This window comes from Triticum urartu, chromosome 1, assembly GCF_003073215.2.
Source record: "Triticum urartu cultivar G1812 chromosome 1, Tu2.1, whole genome shotgun sequence".
In the NCBI taxonomy this organism is placed as follows: Eukaryota; Viridiplantae; Streptophyta; class Magnoliopsida; order Poales; family Poaceae; genus Triticum; species Triticum urartu.
This window is the reverse complement of record NC_053022.1, coordinates 377698075-377712201: the sequence shown is the minus strand read 5'-3', so window position 1 is coordinate 377712201 and position 14127 is coordinate 377698075. Positions and strand designations below refer to the sequence as shown.

Here is a 14127-nt window from a genome sequence, read left to right as displayed (position 1 = left end):
GACGGGCAAGCGAGCTGCATAATTTCTTTTGTCGGACGTAAATTTTTCTCAGACGATTTTTTGTTGTCTTTTCTTTCAAAAAAATTGTGAACAAGAGTGGACCGCAGAGAGGAGGCAAGTAAACCACGACATATATCGAAGTGAACCTCGGTACTATCTTTGTTGTTGCGCTAAATTTTTAGCACTTTCATTTTTGGGCACAAGTGAACAACATCACTCTCAAAAGTGAAACACGTTACCTTTTTTGTCATTGTCCAAACATTTTTCGTGTCTTGGATGGTTGTCGGGAGAACTACTCTTTTTTTACTAGATTTATTTTCTGTCGTGGCGTTCTGCACAACAAGTATCCAAAGGTAATGAACATGTTTTTGTTGCTAGTCATATCCTGCAATGAACAAACTAAACATCAAGAACCACGCGTGCTAGGAGTTAACCCCGTCATTTTGTCTTTTACAAAGAGAACCACTTGCTTCACATAGTGGACTGCATTGATTTTTCAACAAGTTTTTTTTACCTTTTTCTTTTTTTTCTGCAAATAACTGAACCGCAGTCGTGCCCGAATCAAACTGCACATTACACATACAAGAAAGGGGGTCTGGACGATAGATGCGGCCTGGAAATAGGAGGAACATCCATGTGCAAACAAAAAGAAAATTACATTTGAGGCCGAGGTTTCGAGCACTGCATGCGCTACCCTGCCGGACTGCACGCGTAGACGCCGCAGACCGCGAGGGACTTTCACCGCCACGCGCACGCTGCTGAAATGCATGACTGACATCCAGGGGCAGAAGCGCCGCAACGACTTCCATGTTGCTGCCACTGAAGTTGTTGGCGTCAGCGTCCATCTCTGCTCCGGCAAGTAAACCACAGGAAAGATGTCGTTGAAGAATTGAAACACACATCGACAAATAAACAAACTACAGAGTGTATCAAAGAGAAAAAAAAGCACCCACATAGGAACGATGATCTGACAGTCTGACTACAGTGGTAGTTGCCCACACCTTACCAACCTCACGATCCAGTGGGACCATTTGCACTACACGCCCAGCAAGAGCACTACACACGCAGCACCACCGGACTGAACTAGATCACACCACGGACCCTCTTGCCGACGGAATGAGAGACGACCCCGATGGCGCTGGATCCCTAGAGACGACGACGAGAGGGACGCCTCAACCAAATTTCACGTCATCGGCTTGCGCACTGCACGCGCACGCTTGGTGTACTGCAAGTGCGTGCCACAACCAAACTTTAGGCTGTCGCTTTGCGCACTGCATGCCGTCGGCTTGCTCACTGCACGCGCACGCCTGGTGTACTGCAACAACCAAACTTCACGCCGCCAGGGAGAGGAGGTGAGGTGGTGGACTCTGCCCTATGCCCTTTCCCGAAGGAAAACGAAAGTTGGAGCTCCAGCACCGCACGACAGCGTTTCCCCTGTCCCATTCCCGAAGATGAGCAGGCGAGGGACGAAAATATGTTGCTGCCTGAGTGCCATTGATCCCTAGTTTTCAAGATTGAGAGGAGGAAATGGCAAGGTAGGGGCGGATCCGGTGATGGCAACAACTGCTCCTCATTCAAAGGGACATGGCTACCGGTTGCTTCCAGAGGACACCTAGGAAGAGCAGTTCGCCCATGATCTTCATGCGGCGCAGTCGTCCGAGTGTTGCAGTGCATTGTGGATCGGATGCAGTCCACTCGTCTCCCCACCGTCGGCGAACTGCGTGGAGTAGAGGGGAGAGCTGCAGGTGGGGCACTCCACGAGGTGACGACGTGGTGCCGCAGATCGACTGAAACTACGAAAAGCACACGGAAACAGCACACTGCCATGAACTGCACGGCTTGAGATGCAAACTCACCCTCTTGTAAATGCATGGCGCGAGCTGCTGCCTCACCTGAACTGCATCCAGCCATCGTCGCCGATTCTGCAGCATGCTCGCCGGGGGCAAACAAATCATGCACAGCAGCAAAAGCCAGTGGTTGCGGCACCGTGGCCGACGACGAGGGAGGATGCCGCTGGCTAGGAAGAAGGTTGTGGAAGGATGTGGCTGCCCGCTGTGGAGGAGGCAAGTCGGATCCGGGCCGTCGCAGCTCCCGGGCGGCGGCCATGGCGCGGATCCGGCGGAAGTCGGGCCGCCGGACGAGGATGAAGGCGAGGGGGGCTAGGAGGAAGGTGGTGAAGGGAGGCGGTGTGGCGGGGGTGGGTGGCCGGCCGGGCGGCGCGTCGGGAGTTTTCTTTCTTAGGGAGGGCGGGCGGTGCGGGTTGGGTGTTATTAGAATAAGGCGAAAGTGTTATATATATATGTGTGTGTTATGTATGTATGTGCGCGCACGCCCCTAGTGCATGATCAATAACATACCGATACATCAAATCATTCTCTACATACGCAAATTGCATCAGGCCAAGCCACCATCAAGTCAACTATGGATCAAACACTGTTTGGAATTGAACCGGATGCCTCCGCCATGGTGGCAGCTGCCTCTGCTAAGCAAAGGAGTACTAATCAGATACGGCTTCAACTATAGCAGCTCGTAAGTCAAAAAACTACTTTCTTTGTCTTATAATATAAAAGCATTTTTGACACTATATTAATATAAAAAACGTTTTTATATAATGGAATAGAGGGAGTACTTGAGATGGAAAGTGTACTCAAGGAAAGAGCAAAAGGAAGCGAGACCCGGTCTCTGCCTCGGACCCGCCGAGGTCGCTCGCCGAAACAGCCTCGGCCTTAACCTGCCCCTCCTACGGCGCCGCCTGGGGCCGTCCCAAGCCAAACCGCCTTCAAATTGAGCCGTCACGGCTGCCGGGTGTTGCTGGGTCCGCGCAGGCCGTTTCCGCCTTGCTCCTGTGCACGGCCATCCCCCATTCCCCCTGCAGCACCTGCCGGCACCCGCGCCGAGCCGCCCCTACCGCCGTCTCACCAGTCTGCTTCTGCTGTGGCCGGCTTGTGAGCCGCCACAACTGTCGCGGCCTCCGAGCCGCTCTCGCCGGTGTGCTAAGCTGCCGCTGCGGTCGGCCAGCTTCAAGTCGCCGCCGCAGCCTTGAATCCGCCGGCCGTCGCTGAGCCGCCCGCCCTTATCCACTCGCGCGCTTCAGCTCGCCGCTGAGGGGCCTCTCCGCACACCTCCGGCTCTAACCTGGCCACGCTTCTGTTTCCGAGTCGCCTCGGCCTCGAGTCGCCGTTTCCGCCGCGGTGGTCAACGGCCGCCACCGCCTTCATACAGCCTTCCTTGCTGTCCTGTCGCGTTGCAACTGCTGCTCCGTACGCAGTGTCTATATTAGCTGCTGCTCACAAGGGAATCAAGTACCAAGGCAACTCCGGACTGGGATCAGGTGACATGCCTCTTGGCAGTCACCGCGTAACATGCGCCCTCCCATCCACCGCTATTTTTTCATCCAACGGTTATCAGCGAACAAAGTAAAAGAAGGCAACAGCTAGCAGTTTTGGCATGGAGACGAGACGATGCGGGTGAAAAAGAGGAATAGGCGGGCTCCTCAGTTCTTTCCCGCGCCCGCTGCAGAGCAGATGGAATCGGCGCCGCACCGCCGCTGAGGGAACCGGCTACATCGCCGCCGTCGTCCGCCACAAGGCCACAAGATCCACCACCAGGTCGCCGCAAGGAAGTGGACGAGGGGTTGGGGTGGAGGGGCACCGCACGGATGGCGACGGGGCCGGGGCATCGCCGCCGCCGAGGTGAGTGAGGGAGCCGGGGCCGAGCCGCCGCGGAGGTGCTCGAGGAGGGGCTGTGGCTGAGCTTCACGCCGCGGAGGTGCTCGAGGGGGGCCGGGGCTGAGCCGCCGCGGAGGTGCTCGAGGGGGGGCCGGGGTTGAGCCGTTGCGGAGGTGCTCGAGAGGCGCCAGGGCTGAGCTTCCACGGAGGTGCTCGAGGGGGTAGTGATTGAGCCGTCGCGGAGGTGCTACGCCGACACGTCGGACCTCTCCGATTCCGCCGATTTGGGTGCTTCTCTGCTCTAGATTGTGGAGCTTCTCCACCTCAACAGGAGCAACCTACAGGAGGTTCAGAGGTACTAAGGCACAACCCCTCCTTTGTTTCGTATATGTTTCTGTCTGAGGATATTTAGGACAAAATTTAACAGAACAATGTGTGTTGCTTGAGGAGTAATCTGTAGAAAATCATCATCCTGTTTATATCTTTTGAATGAAGACAATTGTTAGAACAAGTCCCTGATGTTGAAGTGATGTCATTGTACTTGGTGCACATCATTCAATTTTCTTAATCATTGCTGCACATCCGTGCTTGTTTTTTCTCTGATATACATGTCGTTTTGAATTTTGGCAGAATTTGGGTATTATGCAATTGTGAAAGTGTTGTGCAATGGCACAAATTGACAAGAGGATACCTCAAGTTGGTATGAGATTCAAAGATTCAAATGAGGCTTGGATGTTTTGGGTAGAATATGGGGGTCACATAGGCTTCGATGTGAGGAAAAGATGCACCAACAAAAGCAAATTTGATGGAAAGGTGACTTCATGCAGATTTGTTTGTTCCAATGAGGGTCTTAGAAGGAAATGTCAAACCGAACGTGAGCCAAAGCGTTTTAGAGCTGAAACAAGAACTGATTGTCTAGTTCGGATGGTTATTACATTGGATCGAGCGACAGAAAATTATGAAATTACTGAAGTTGTGTTGGAACACAACCACTACCTCCAATTGCCACAAACCCGCCACTTGTTGGTTTCACAAAGAAAGATTTCAGAACTGCAAGCTTTCGAGATAGAAACCGCTGATGATTCTGGAATTATGCCAAAACCCGCACATGAGTTTGCTTGTCGTAAAGTTGGTGGGCCGCTTAACCTTGGCTATACTTGCCGGGACCAAAAGAATCATTTGCGAAGCAAGAGACAGAGAGAATTGGCTTTTGGACAGGCTGGGAGTATGTTGAAGTATTTTCGCGACAAAGTTGCTGAGAATCCATCATTTCAATATGCGTTGCAGCTCGATTGTGAGGAGAATATTGCCAACATATTCTGGGTTGATGCTAAAATGTTACTTGATTATGCACACTTTGGTGATGTCACATTTGACACCACATTTGGCACAAATAAAGAGTATAGGCCATTTGGTATTTTTCTTGGGCTCAATCAGTTTAGAGAAACCACCATTTTTGGTGCTGCCTAGATGTTTGATGAAACACGAGACTCGTTTATATGGCTCTTCGAGAGTTTTCTAGCAGCACATAATGGAAGACAACCTAGAACTATTTATACGGATCAAGATATAGCAATGGGAAAAGCTATAGAGCATGTCTTCACGCAATCATATCATGGATTGTGCACCTTCCACATAATGCAAAATGCTGTCAAACATTTATCTTCAGTGAAGGACGAAGAGGAAGATGAAGTGGAAGATGAAGAAAAGGAGACTCACATTCTCACTGATTTTGGTGCATGTATGTATGGCTATGAGGACAAGGCAGAATTTGAAGAAGCGTTTGATAATATGAGACAAAAGGTGCATAAGCAAACTTGGTTAGATAGTATCTACAAGGTGAAGGAAAAATGGGCTGAATGTTATATGAGAGATGTCTTCAGTTTGGGAGTGAGGAGTACACAACTAAGTGAGAGCTTCAACAATGCATTGAAGAATCATTTGAAATCAGATTTTCATATTGTTCGATTCTTGATGCACTTTGAGAGGACGATGGAAGTGAAAAGAAGAAAGGAATTGGAATCTGAATTTGAGGCAAGGAAAAAATTACCAAGAATCAAAATGTTCACACCTATGTTGGTGCAAGCAAGCAAAGTGTATACTCGAATTATTTTTGAAGCTTTCCAAGGTGAGTATGAAAGATCCATGGCTGCATGTTGTAGAGTATTGGATGGAAATAACAAATTTGGTGTTGCTATTGGGAGTTTGCATGGTGATTTACAGTTCGAGGAGGAGCGCATAGTGATAGGTGATCCTTTGACCCAAACCATTTCATGTAGTTGTGGAATGTTCAATAGGGCAGGAGTATTGTGTGGACATGGTCTCAAAGTTCTTGATTTGCTGAATATAAAGACAATGCCAACACATTATGTCTTAAAGAGATTGACTAGAGAAGCACGCAATGGAAGTATACAAGATAGGCAAGGAAGGAATGTTGTAGAAAATCCAAAACTAGAAGCTCAACTTCGGTACCAGGATTTGTCTCATAAATTTCACAATTTGGCACATAAAGCAGCCAACTATTTAGAATGTTGTGTGCTATTGGAGAATGCACATGTGATTCCGTTGCTCCACAAATAGAGGATAAACTCAACGCAACTACTAGTGCTATGAATGAACCATGTAAAGACAAGGAAAATGTTGAACCAAATGTCCAGCAAACAAATGAGTTTCTTTGTTCCGCACAACTAAAGAAAAAAGAGGTTCAATCAAGAAATTTAAGGAGAAAGAAAGGTTGGCTTGAGAAGTTACTCAAGGGGAAGCGCAAGTCAACTAAAACTACCGCACCAACAAAAAAAGGAGCAAAGGTATGTTGTTATTTACATGATTTGTTCATTGTTCAATTCTAAACTAGTTACTTTAATTTTCACTAGAAGCAACAAAAGAAGGGGAAGCCTCAAGTGGAAGTGGAGAAGGATGACAAGAACAAAGGAGCAAACTTGGAGTTTCAAGAGTGCAATGCAATCTTCAGTTTCACCCAACTCTTGACAACTCCACCTTGTGATGTTCATCATTTGTTTTAGCATGTGCAAGTCTTCTAGATAGTATTTTGGACAGAGTTAACTATAGTTGGGGCTAACTATAGTCTTTTGTGGCCTAAGTGTACAAGTAAAACGGCCTATTTTGTGTACTCCGATGATTGTTTCACTAGCAAGACTTGTTGCTGCAGAATTTACATGTTGAGTACTGCTAGTGGCAGCATGTAATTTGGTCCAGCAATACTAGTGTTGATCTTGAGCAAGAATGATGGCTGCTGTTTCTTTCAATGCTAATTGTTGAATTTATTGACTCGATCATGTACAATACCTCTTTTTAACCTTAAATAGTTGCTGTTGTTTTTCATCTCTAATTGCATCAAAACTGACTGATGTTTGCTTTACCGTTGGCTGTCTAAAGAATAGTAAGTTTGGAATTTTTTTTCAGTTTTCTAATGTGTGGATGATGGCTGGATGGGTTCATGAATTGGTTGATGTGTGCTTGATAGAAACTGACTGATGTTGTTTACACTGTCGGCTGTCTAAAGATGTGTAAGTATGGATTTTTTTTTTCAGTTTTCTAATGTGAGGATGGTGGCTGGATGTGTTGATAAATTGGTTGATGCATGCTTGATCGTTGCCAGGTCTTGATTTTAATGTATACAAATTGGTACAACATATAAAGCTGTAGTTTCTGGACTAGCAAAATGATCGCTGTTGTGAGACGCTTGCTACTGTCGACTGTCTGAAAAAAGCTCAAGTCTGAATCGTTTTGCACTTGGATCAATCAGTGGCGTTGGATGGGGAACCAACGATGGATGGGAGGGCGCATGTTACGCGGTGACTGCCAAGAGGCATGTCACCTGATCCCAGTCCATATAGAAATCTGCTAAGCTGCTGCTATTGTTGATCAGTAGAGTATTGTTCACGTGGAGCGAGGAACAAATCAAGCATCAACTAGACCATTAATACATACATGGTTGGCAGTTTTTGGAGGAAGCAAGCACATGCACGGTTACCACCACAAAGAGTAGCCGCCGGGGATGTTCAGATCAAACCGTTGTCAGCATTTAAAAAAAAGGGAGAGCACGGTGAGGCGTCCAGAAGCAGTCAGATCACCGTTTGCAAGCTGAAGATGCATTTTGCTCGTCTTACACGGCTGCAACTGCAGAATATGAGGGATCATTTTTCCCTAAGGCTTTGTTCGGTTACATCCCTTCACAAAAGGATTGAAAGGGATTTTGAATGATTTTGACTTGTAGGGAATTAAATCCACTTTGATCCCTGCCAAACCCCCTTCAAATCCCTGTCAACCGGACACAGCCTAAGGCGACTAGTGCCGGTACTCCACATTGGATTAACTTTATTCGGAGATCAATCTGCGTGAATTGGATGAAGTACACATACGTGGGGCCAACTGCATGCTAATAGCCGCACCTATATACGTGCAAAAAATCAGATGTTATTTCACCTATATATTTTCTTAGTACACGTTAATTACTCCGAGCATAACTACTCTGCTCTATGGCATTTTTTATATGCAGGGTAATCATTTACTACAAAAGTGACATTACACCATGGAGATGGAGGCATGCCAACATCATTCGGTACAGGTGGTCACCCGTGTCGCGTTACTCAACGGAATCCTGCACCGGCTTACAACGCCGTGGTCATCTCTCGCGACCGCACCGGCTTACAATGCCACGGCCGTCTCTCACGACCGCACCGGCTTACAACACCGCGGCCGTCTCTCGCGACCGCGCCGTCTTCAAACGTTGCGACTGACTTCTACGTCTACATCAACAAGCCAGGGGCTGCATACACCAGTACGAGCCGCCCAACGGACACGCGCAAGCCGCCATGCCCGTGATCCAGTTGACATCAACACATCGATGCAGTGCTTGCCTATACGAGCCGCCCAACGGACACGCGCAAGACGCCGCCCTAGTCTAATCTACATCAGCATTTCGGTGCATTGTTCGTCTATACGAGCTGCCCAAACGGACATGCGCACAAGTCGCTGCCACTGCGGTTTGGTTAACTTCAACAACCGGCCAGGACAAACCATCGACCCGTTATTGAAGCAATTCATACATGATCATCTCTAACCCGCCACGCTCAAGCTTAACCTTCGGTGGATTTACATGATGTTGTCAACACCAAGGACATACGCTTAAGACACAGTCAACTATGAAGACTCTCAAGCTGCCTCTTCGAGTCAACTTAAGACTCGAGGGCTACAGATATGGCTCGACACATTGTTGTTTTCAACAAAAACCCTAGGTCATTGCAAGGAAGTTAACCCGGTCCCGGTGACTACTACACTATTGATGGAAGGATTAAAAGTTGCCCGAGAAGATGAGCCACCGAGAGGCGCCGTTCAAACATGGGTGCCCTAATTTATTGGATCATCATAAAGTCATTTGGGGGCTTCTGCCCGTTTTCTTCATACAAGATGGCAGCTTACAAAATGGCGGCTTACAAATGGGCGTCTTACAAGATGGTGCAATAGTTGATATCATCGACAAGGTCGTTTGGGGGCTTTCAACCTGCCGGGTTAAGCTTCAACCCTCTCGATCGGCTCTTCAGCCACTGCAAGTTCGGGTCATGTACCCAAAAGTTGATTACGTCAACAAGGTCGTTTGGGGGCTTTCAACCCGTCTGGTTAAGTTTCAACCCTCTCTGTCGGTGTCAAAACCGACGGATCTCGGGTAGGGGGTCCCGAACTGTGCGTCTAAGGCGGATGGTAACAAGAGGCAGGGGACACAATGTTTTACCCAGGTTCGGGCCCTCTTGATGGAGGTAAAACCCTACGTCCTGCTTGATTAATATTGATGATATGGGTAGTGCAAGAGTAGACCTACCACGAGATCAGAGAGGCTAAACCCTAGCAGCTAGCCTATGGTATGATTGTATGTTGTCTGTAACGCCCTCGATGCGGCTATATCTCCCACGTGTCGAAGCACGACTTAGAGGCATAACCGCATTAAAAGCAATGTCGCAAGTGAGGTAATCTTCACACAACCCATGTAATACATAAGGGAAAGAGATACATAGTTGGCTTACAATCGCCACTTCACACAATACATGAATAAAGCATTACATCATCCAGATACAATCAAGGTCCGACTACGGAACCAAAATAAAAGAAGACTACCCCAAATGCTACACAGATCCCCGATCGACCCCAACTGGGCTCCACTACTGAACAACTAGAACGAAACAACATAAAGAACAAGATCTTCAACGAGCTCCTCCTTGAGCTTGGTTGCGTCACCTGCATGGTTCAACGGCACCTGCAAACTGGTTTTGGAAGTATCTGTGAGTCACGGGGACTCAGCAATCTCACACCCTCGCGATCAAGACTATTTAAGCTTAAGGGTAAGGTAAAAGGTATGAGGTGGAGCTGCAGCAAGCGACTAGCATATATGGTGGCTAACATACGCAAATGAGAGCGAGAAGAGAAGGCAAAGCGCGATCGAGAAAACTATGATCAAGAAGTGATCCTAGAACAACCTACGTCAAGCATTACTCCAACACCGTGTTCACTTCCCGGACTCCGCCGGAAAGAGACCATCACGGTTACACACGCGGTTGATGCATTTTAATTAAGGTCAACTTCAGGTTTTCTACAACCGGACATTAACAAATTCCCATCTGCCCATAACCGCGGGCACGGCTTTCGAAAGTTCAAATCCCTGCAGGGGTGTCCCAACTTAGCCCATCACAAGCTCTCACGGTTAACGAAGGATATTCCTTCTAGCGGGAAGACCCGATCAGGCTCGGAATCCCGGTTACAAGACATTTCGACAATGGTAAAACTAAACCAGCAACACCGCCCGAATGTGCCGACAAATCCCGATAGGAGCCACACATATCTCTTTCTCAGGGCACACTCAGATTGTCCAAGGTACGGGTAGGCCAGCCTAGAGTTGCCCCTGGTGGCCACCGGCAGCTGATAGGTTGGACCAACACTCAGAGGAGCACTGGCCCGGGGGGGTTAAAATAAAGATGACCCTTGAGTCTGCAGAACCCAAGGGAAAGAAAAGGCTAGGTGGCGAATGGTAAAACCAATGTTGGGCATTGCTGGAGGAGTTTTATTCAAGGTGAACTGTCAAGGGGTTCCCATTATTACCCAACCGCGTAAGGAACGCAAAATCCAGGAAGATAACACCGATATGACGGAAATTAGGGCGGCAAGAGTGGAACAAAACACCAGGCATAAGGCCGAGCCTTCCACCCTTTACCAAGTATATAGATGCATTAACTAAATAAGAGATATTGTGTTATCCCAACAAGTAAACATGTTCCAACAAGGAACAAACTTCAATCTTCACCTGCAACTAACAACGCTATAAGAGGGGCTGAGCAAAGCAGTAACATAGCCAAACAACGGTTTGCTAGAACAAGGTGGGTTAGAGGTTGGTTCAACAATATGGGAGGCATGATAAGCAAGTGGTAGGTATCGCGGCATAGGCATAGCAAAAGAGCGAGCAACTAGCAAGCAAAGATAGTAGTGATTTCGAGGGTATGATAATCTTGCCTGAAATCCCGCAAGGAAGAAGAATGAGTCCATGAAGAAGACAAACGGACGTAGACGAACGGTTCCTCACAACGCGACGTTAACGGAACCAACCCGAAGAAGCAACACCAGAAAGAAGCACACAACATAGTAAACAACCACGACATAAGCATGGCATGATGCACAACCAAGTATGATGCATGTTCGGTTTAAAGAGGGCATGGCATGGCAAAGTGCACAGGCAATTCTACAAATTAAGTGGAGCTCAATATGCAACTCCGTTGCATATTGACGAAACACCACACTCAAGTTATTTACTTCGGTCTCGTTTATGTACCCAACAATATTAAATGTTGATTAACAGACAAGGGGTGAAGCACAAAAAAATTACCTATCTAGGCAAGTTTAAATGAGGCCGGAACAACAAACCACAAGTCCGGAAACTCCTCATATGCATATATTAGGTTAGGTACTGTTCTGCCCTAAACATAATTTTAGAGTTATTAAACATGCAAAACAAGTGCACCATGTTAAACTAGACATTTTTCTACACCATTTACATATAAAGTTTGTTTAAAACCGAGCTACGGTTAATTAGTTATGAATTAAATCATTTTAACATGACATAGAGCAAAAATTAATCAAACAACATTTTAAACATGTTAAACATGGATGAAAATGGCATAATATGGAACTAGATGAAAAAAAAGCAAGTTTCATATATAATTCATTTTAATCCGATGCATGAATTGTGAGTTATTATATGCATGTTGTGCAAGGGGTTTTCTGTAAAAACTGTTGTACTCTGGAAAATTGGACAAATCACAGAACCAGGAAAAAAACATATACGGGTCGAATCTGCTAGCCCAACAGCGGGGAAAAGGAAAAAAACATGAGGCGCTAGCGCTTCTCACCCGTGGGCTTTGGCCCAAGCCGTTGGAAGCAGTAGGCCGCTGGGCCTGATGCAAGATGCGGTTGCGGCCTGGAACTTCGTGACGCAAGAGGAGGCCCACGAACATGGCAGGTGTTCGCTCAATGCAGCTCTACTGCATCTCGCTACAGAAGACCACATCAGCGCCATGGCGACAGGAAGCAGAGGGGGTCGTCGCGGCGGGGCTCCTTGCGACCGGATCACGCCGGATCCCGCGGGGACGGAGCGAGGGTGAACGGATCCACGCACGAGGAGCCGAAGCAGGGGCTCGATGCAGCGAAGACCAAGAAGCATCTGACATTGCTGCTGCGCAGAGAAAGCAGAGGGAGTTCGGTGAGAGAGATCGATAGAAAGGAGGGGAAGGAGGAGAAGGTGTGGCAACCTGCTAGTGGTGGGGACCTCCGGCGATGATGGACTTCAGAAGGTGGGCCTTGCTGCACTGATGCTCGAGGAGGGGCATCTCCTTGAGGAGGAGGAAGGAGCAGGGCACGACGGCAAGGGCCCTGGACGGCGGCTGTCCATGGCGGCAGTGGTGGTCTTACAAGGAGGCCTCGGACGCCATGGTGGTTCAAGAGGAGGCAGCTCTGTTTGGTTCCTGCAGGGAAACGAGGTGAGAGCGAGGAGCATAGGGAGAAGGACCAAAGGAGAAAGGAAGGAAAAGAGAGGGGCGGCGCGAAGGGGTCGTCGGGGAAGACGGGTTTCGGTCGAGGCCGTTTGAAGACGGCGGCCTCAGGCAGGGGAGCTCGGGTGGCTCGGCGGCTTGGCACGCGCGAAGGAGTGGCGAGGATGATGCGGCGGCGTGGCTCGGGATCTGGAGGCTGTTGGTGGCAAGCGATGGTTGGGGAGGGATGGATCCCGAGGGGAGATTTGTTGGAGAGTGTGGCGGCGGGTGAAGGGACAAGTCCTAGATTTTAGGGTTTTGTCCAGATTTAGACTAAGGACTATATATACGGAAAGAGGGAGAGTTTAGGGGCTAATCCGTCCCTCCAAATAAAATCAAGCGGTCGAGAAAAAATACACTAGGAAGCCCAAATAAGAAAACGTTGATGTTTGGGGATGATCCGGACACAACGGTGGCGACAGTCCGGGTCGGGTCTGGGACAGCTTTTCGGACGCGCGTGCGAGGGGGTTTGATGCACTGAGCAGAGAGGGTTTCGGACCGTGCGGTCGCACCGGACAACTCCGGAAGCGAAGAGGGGAAGGAGGATGGACTAGGTGGACTGTGGCGAGACTGCGAGGGGGAGAAGAGAGAGAGAGGGCCCAGCATCTGTTTCCGCAGACCGAAAACGTCCGACGTGAGACCGGCTATAATGCCGCTATAGTTTAACGGTTGGGCTATCAAACGAACTCCGAATGCGATGAAACCTGACAGGCGGCCTACCTACAACAAAACAACAACGCACGCCAGCTTTCATCCCATTCCGAGAACATTTTCCGGCCACTTATAAAATAATATCTCGGACATGCTGCGGGCGCGTGCAAGTGTGTCTAGGCTCAGAACGGACAACGGAAAGAACTCGGAGAACCCGGACGGATGCAAGTTTTGAAAACATGATGATGCAATGCACATGATGACATGGTAAGATGCAGCACGCAAGCAAAAGACATGGCAACGACGGCGAATAACTGGAAGACACCTGGCACATCGGTCTCGGGGCATTACATTGTCCTACGGACTAAAACCCTCATGTTTATATAGACACCGGAGAGGTTAGGGTTACACAATGTCGGTTACAAAGGAGGAGATATACATATCCGTATTGCCTAGCTTGCCTTCCACGCCAAGTAGAGTCCCATCCGGACACGAGACGAAGTCTTCAATCTTGTATCTTCATAGTCTAACAGTCCGGCCGAAAGATATAGTCCGGCTGTCCGGAGACCCCCTAATCCAGGACTCCCTCAGTAGCCCCTGAACCAGGCTTCAATGACGATGAGTCCGACGCGCAGTATTTTCTTCGGCATTGCAAGTCGGGTTCCTCCTCCGAATATACCACGGAAGAATTTGAATACAAGGATAGTGTCCGACCCTGC

General features: G+C 48.5%; 2 protein-coding genes across 4 annotated transcripts; one reads left to right on the top strand and one right to left on the bottom strand.

The window, feature by feature from the left end:
- Positions 1–405: 405 nt before the first annotated feature.
- Positions 406–2222, bottom strand: LOC125534192. 3 transcript variants are annotated; one of them, XM_048697477.1, is made up of 2 exons: positions 1857–2222; positions 406–847 (listed from the first exon to the last, which is right to left on the bottom strand). In XM_048697477.1, exons 1-2 carry the CDS (start codon positions 2104–2106, stop codon positions 423–425), a joined length of 675 nt encoding a protein of 224 aa, XP_048553434.1. In that variant the 5' UTR covers positions 2107–2222; the 3' UTR covers positions 406–422. The 3 variants fall into 3 exon arrangements, with proteins under 3 accessions (XP_048553434.1, XP_048553443.1, XP_048553427.1); XM_048697486.1 differs by having other exon boundaries at positions 1893–2222; XM_048697470.1 differs by having other exon boundaries at positions 489–1793; positions 1893–2222.
- A 334-nt stretch (positions 2223–2556) lies between these two features.
- On the top strand, positions 2557–6248 carry LOC125532874 (protein FAR1-RELATED SEQUENCE 5-like). The gene is made up of 2 exons (XM_048696752.1): positions 2557–4023; positions 4299–6248. Exon 2 carries the CDS (start codon positions 5139–5141, stop codon positions 6246–6248), a length of 1110 nt encoding a protein of 369 aa, XP_048552709.1. The 5' UTR covers positions 2557–4023; positions 4299–5138.
- The last annotated feature ends 7879 nt before the right edge of the window (positions 6249–14127 follow it).

Excerpts from the sequence above, each read along its gene's own strand:
- LOC125534192 (XM_048697470.1), bottom strand. The coding sequence starts at position 2,106 with ATGGCCGCCGCCCGGGAGCTGCGACGGCCCGGATCCGACTTGCCTCCT. Across the intron at positions 1,794-1,892 it reads GATGGCTGGATGCAGTTCAG|TTTCAGTCGATCTGCGGCAC; the intron begins GTGAGGCAGCAG and ends TGCTTTTCGTAG.
- LOC125532874 (XM_048696752.1), top strand. The coding sequence starts at position 5,139 with ATGTTTGATGAAACACGAGACTCGTTTATATGGCTCTTCGAGAGTTTT.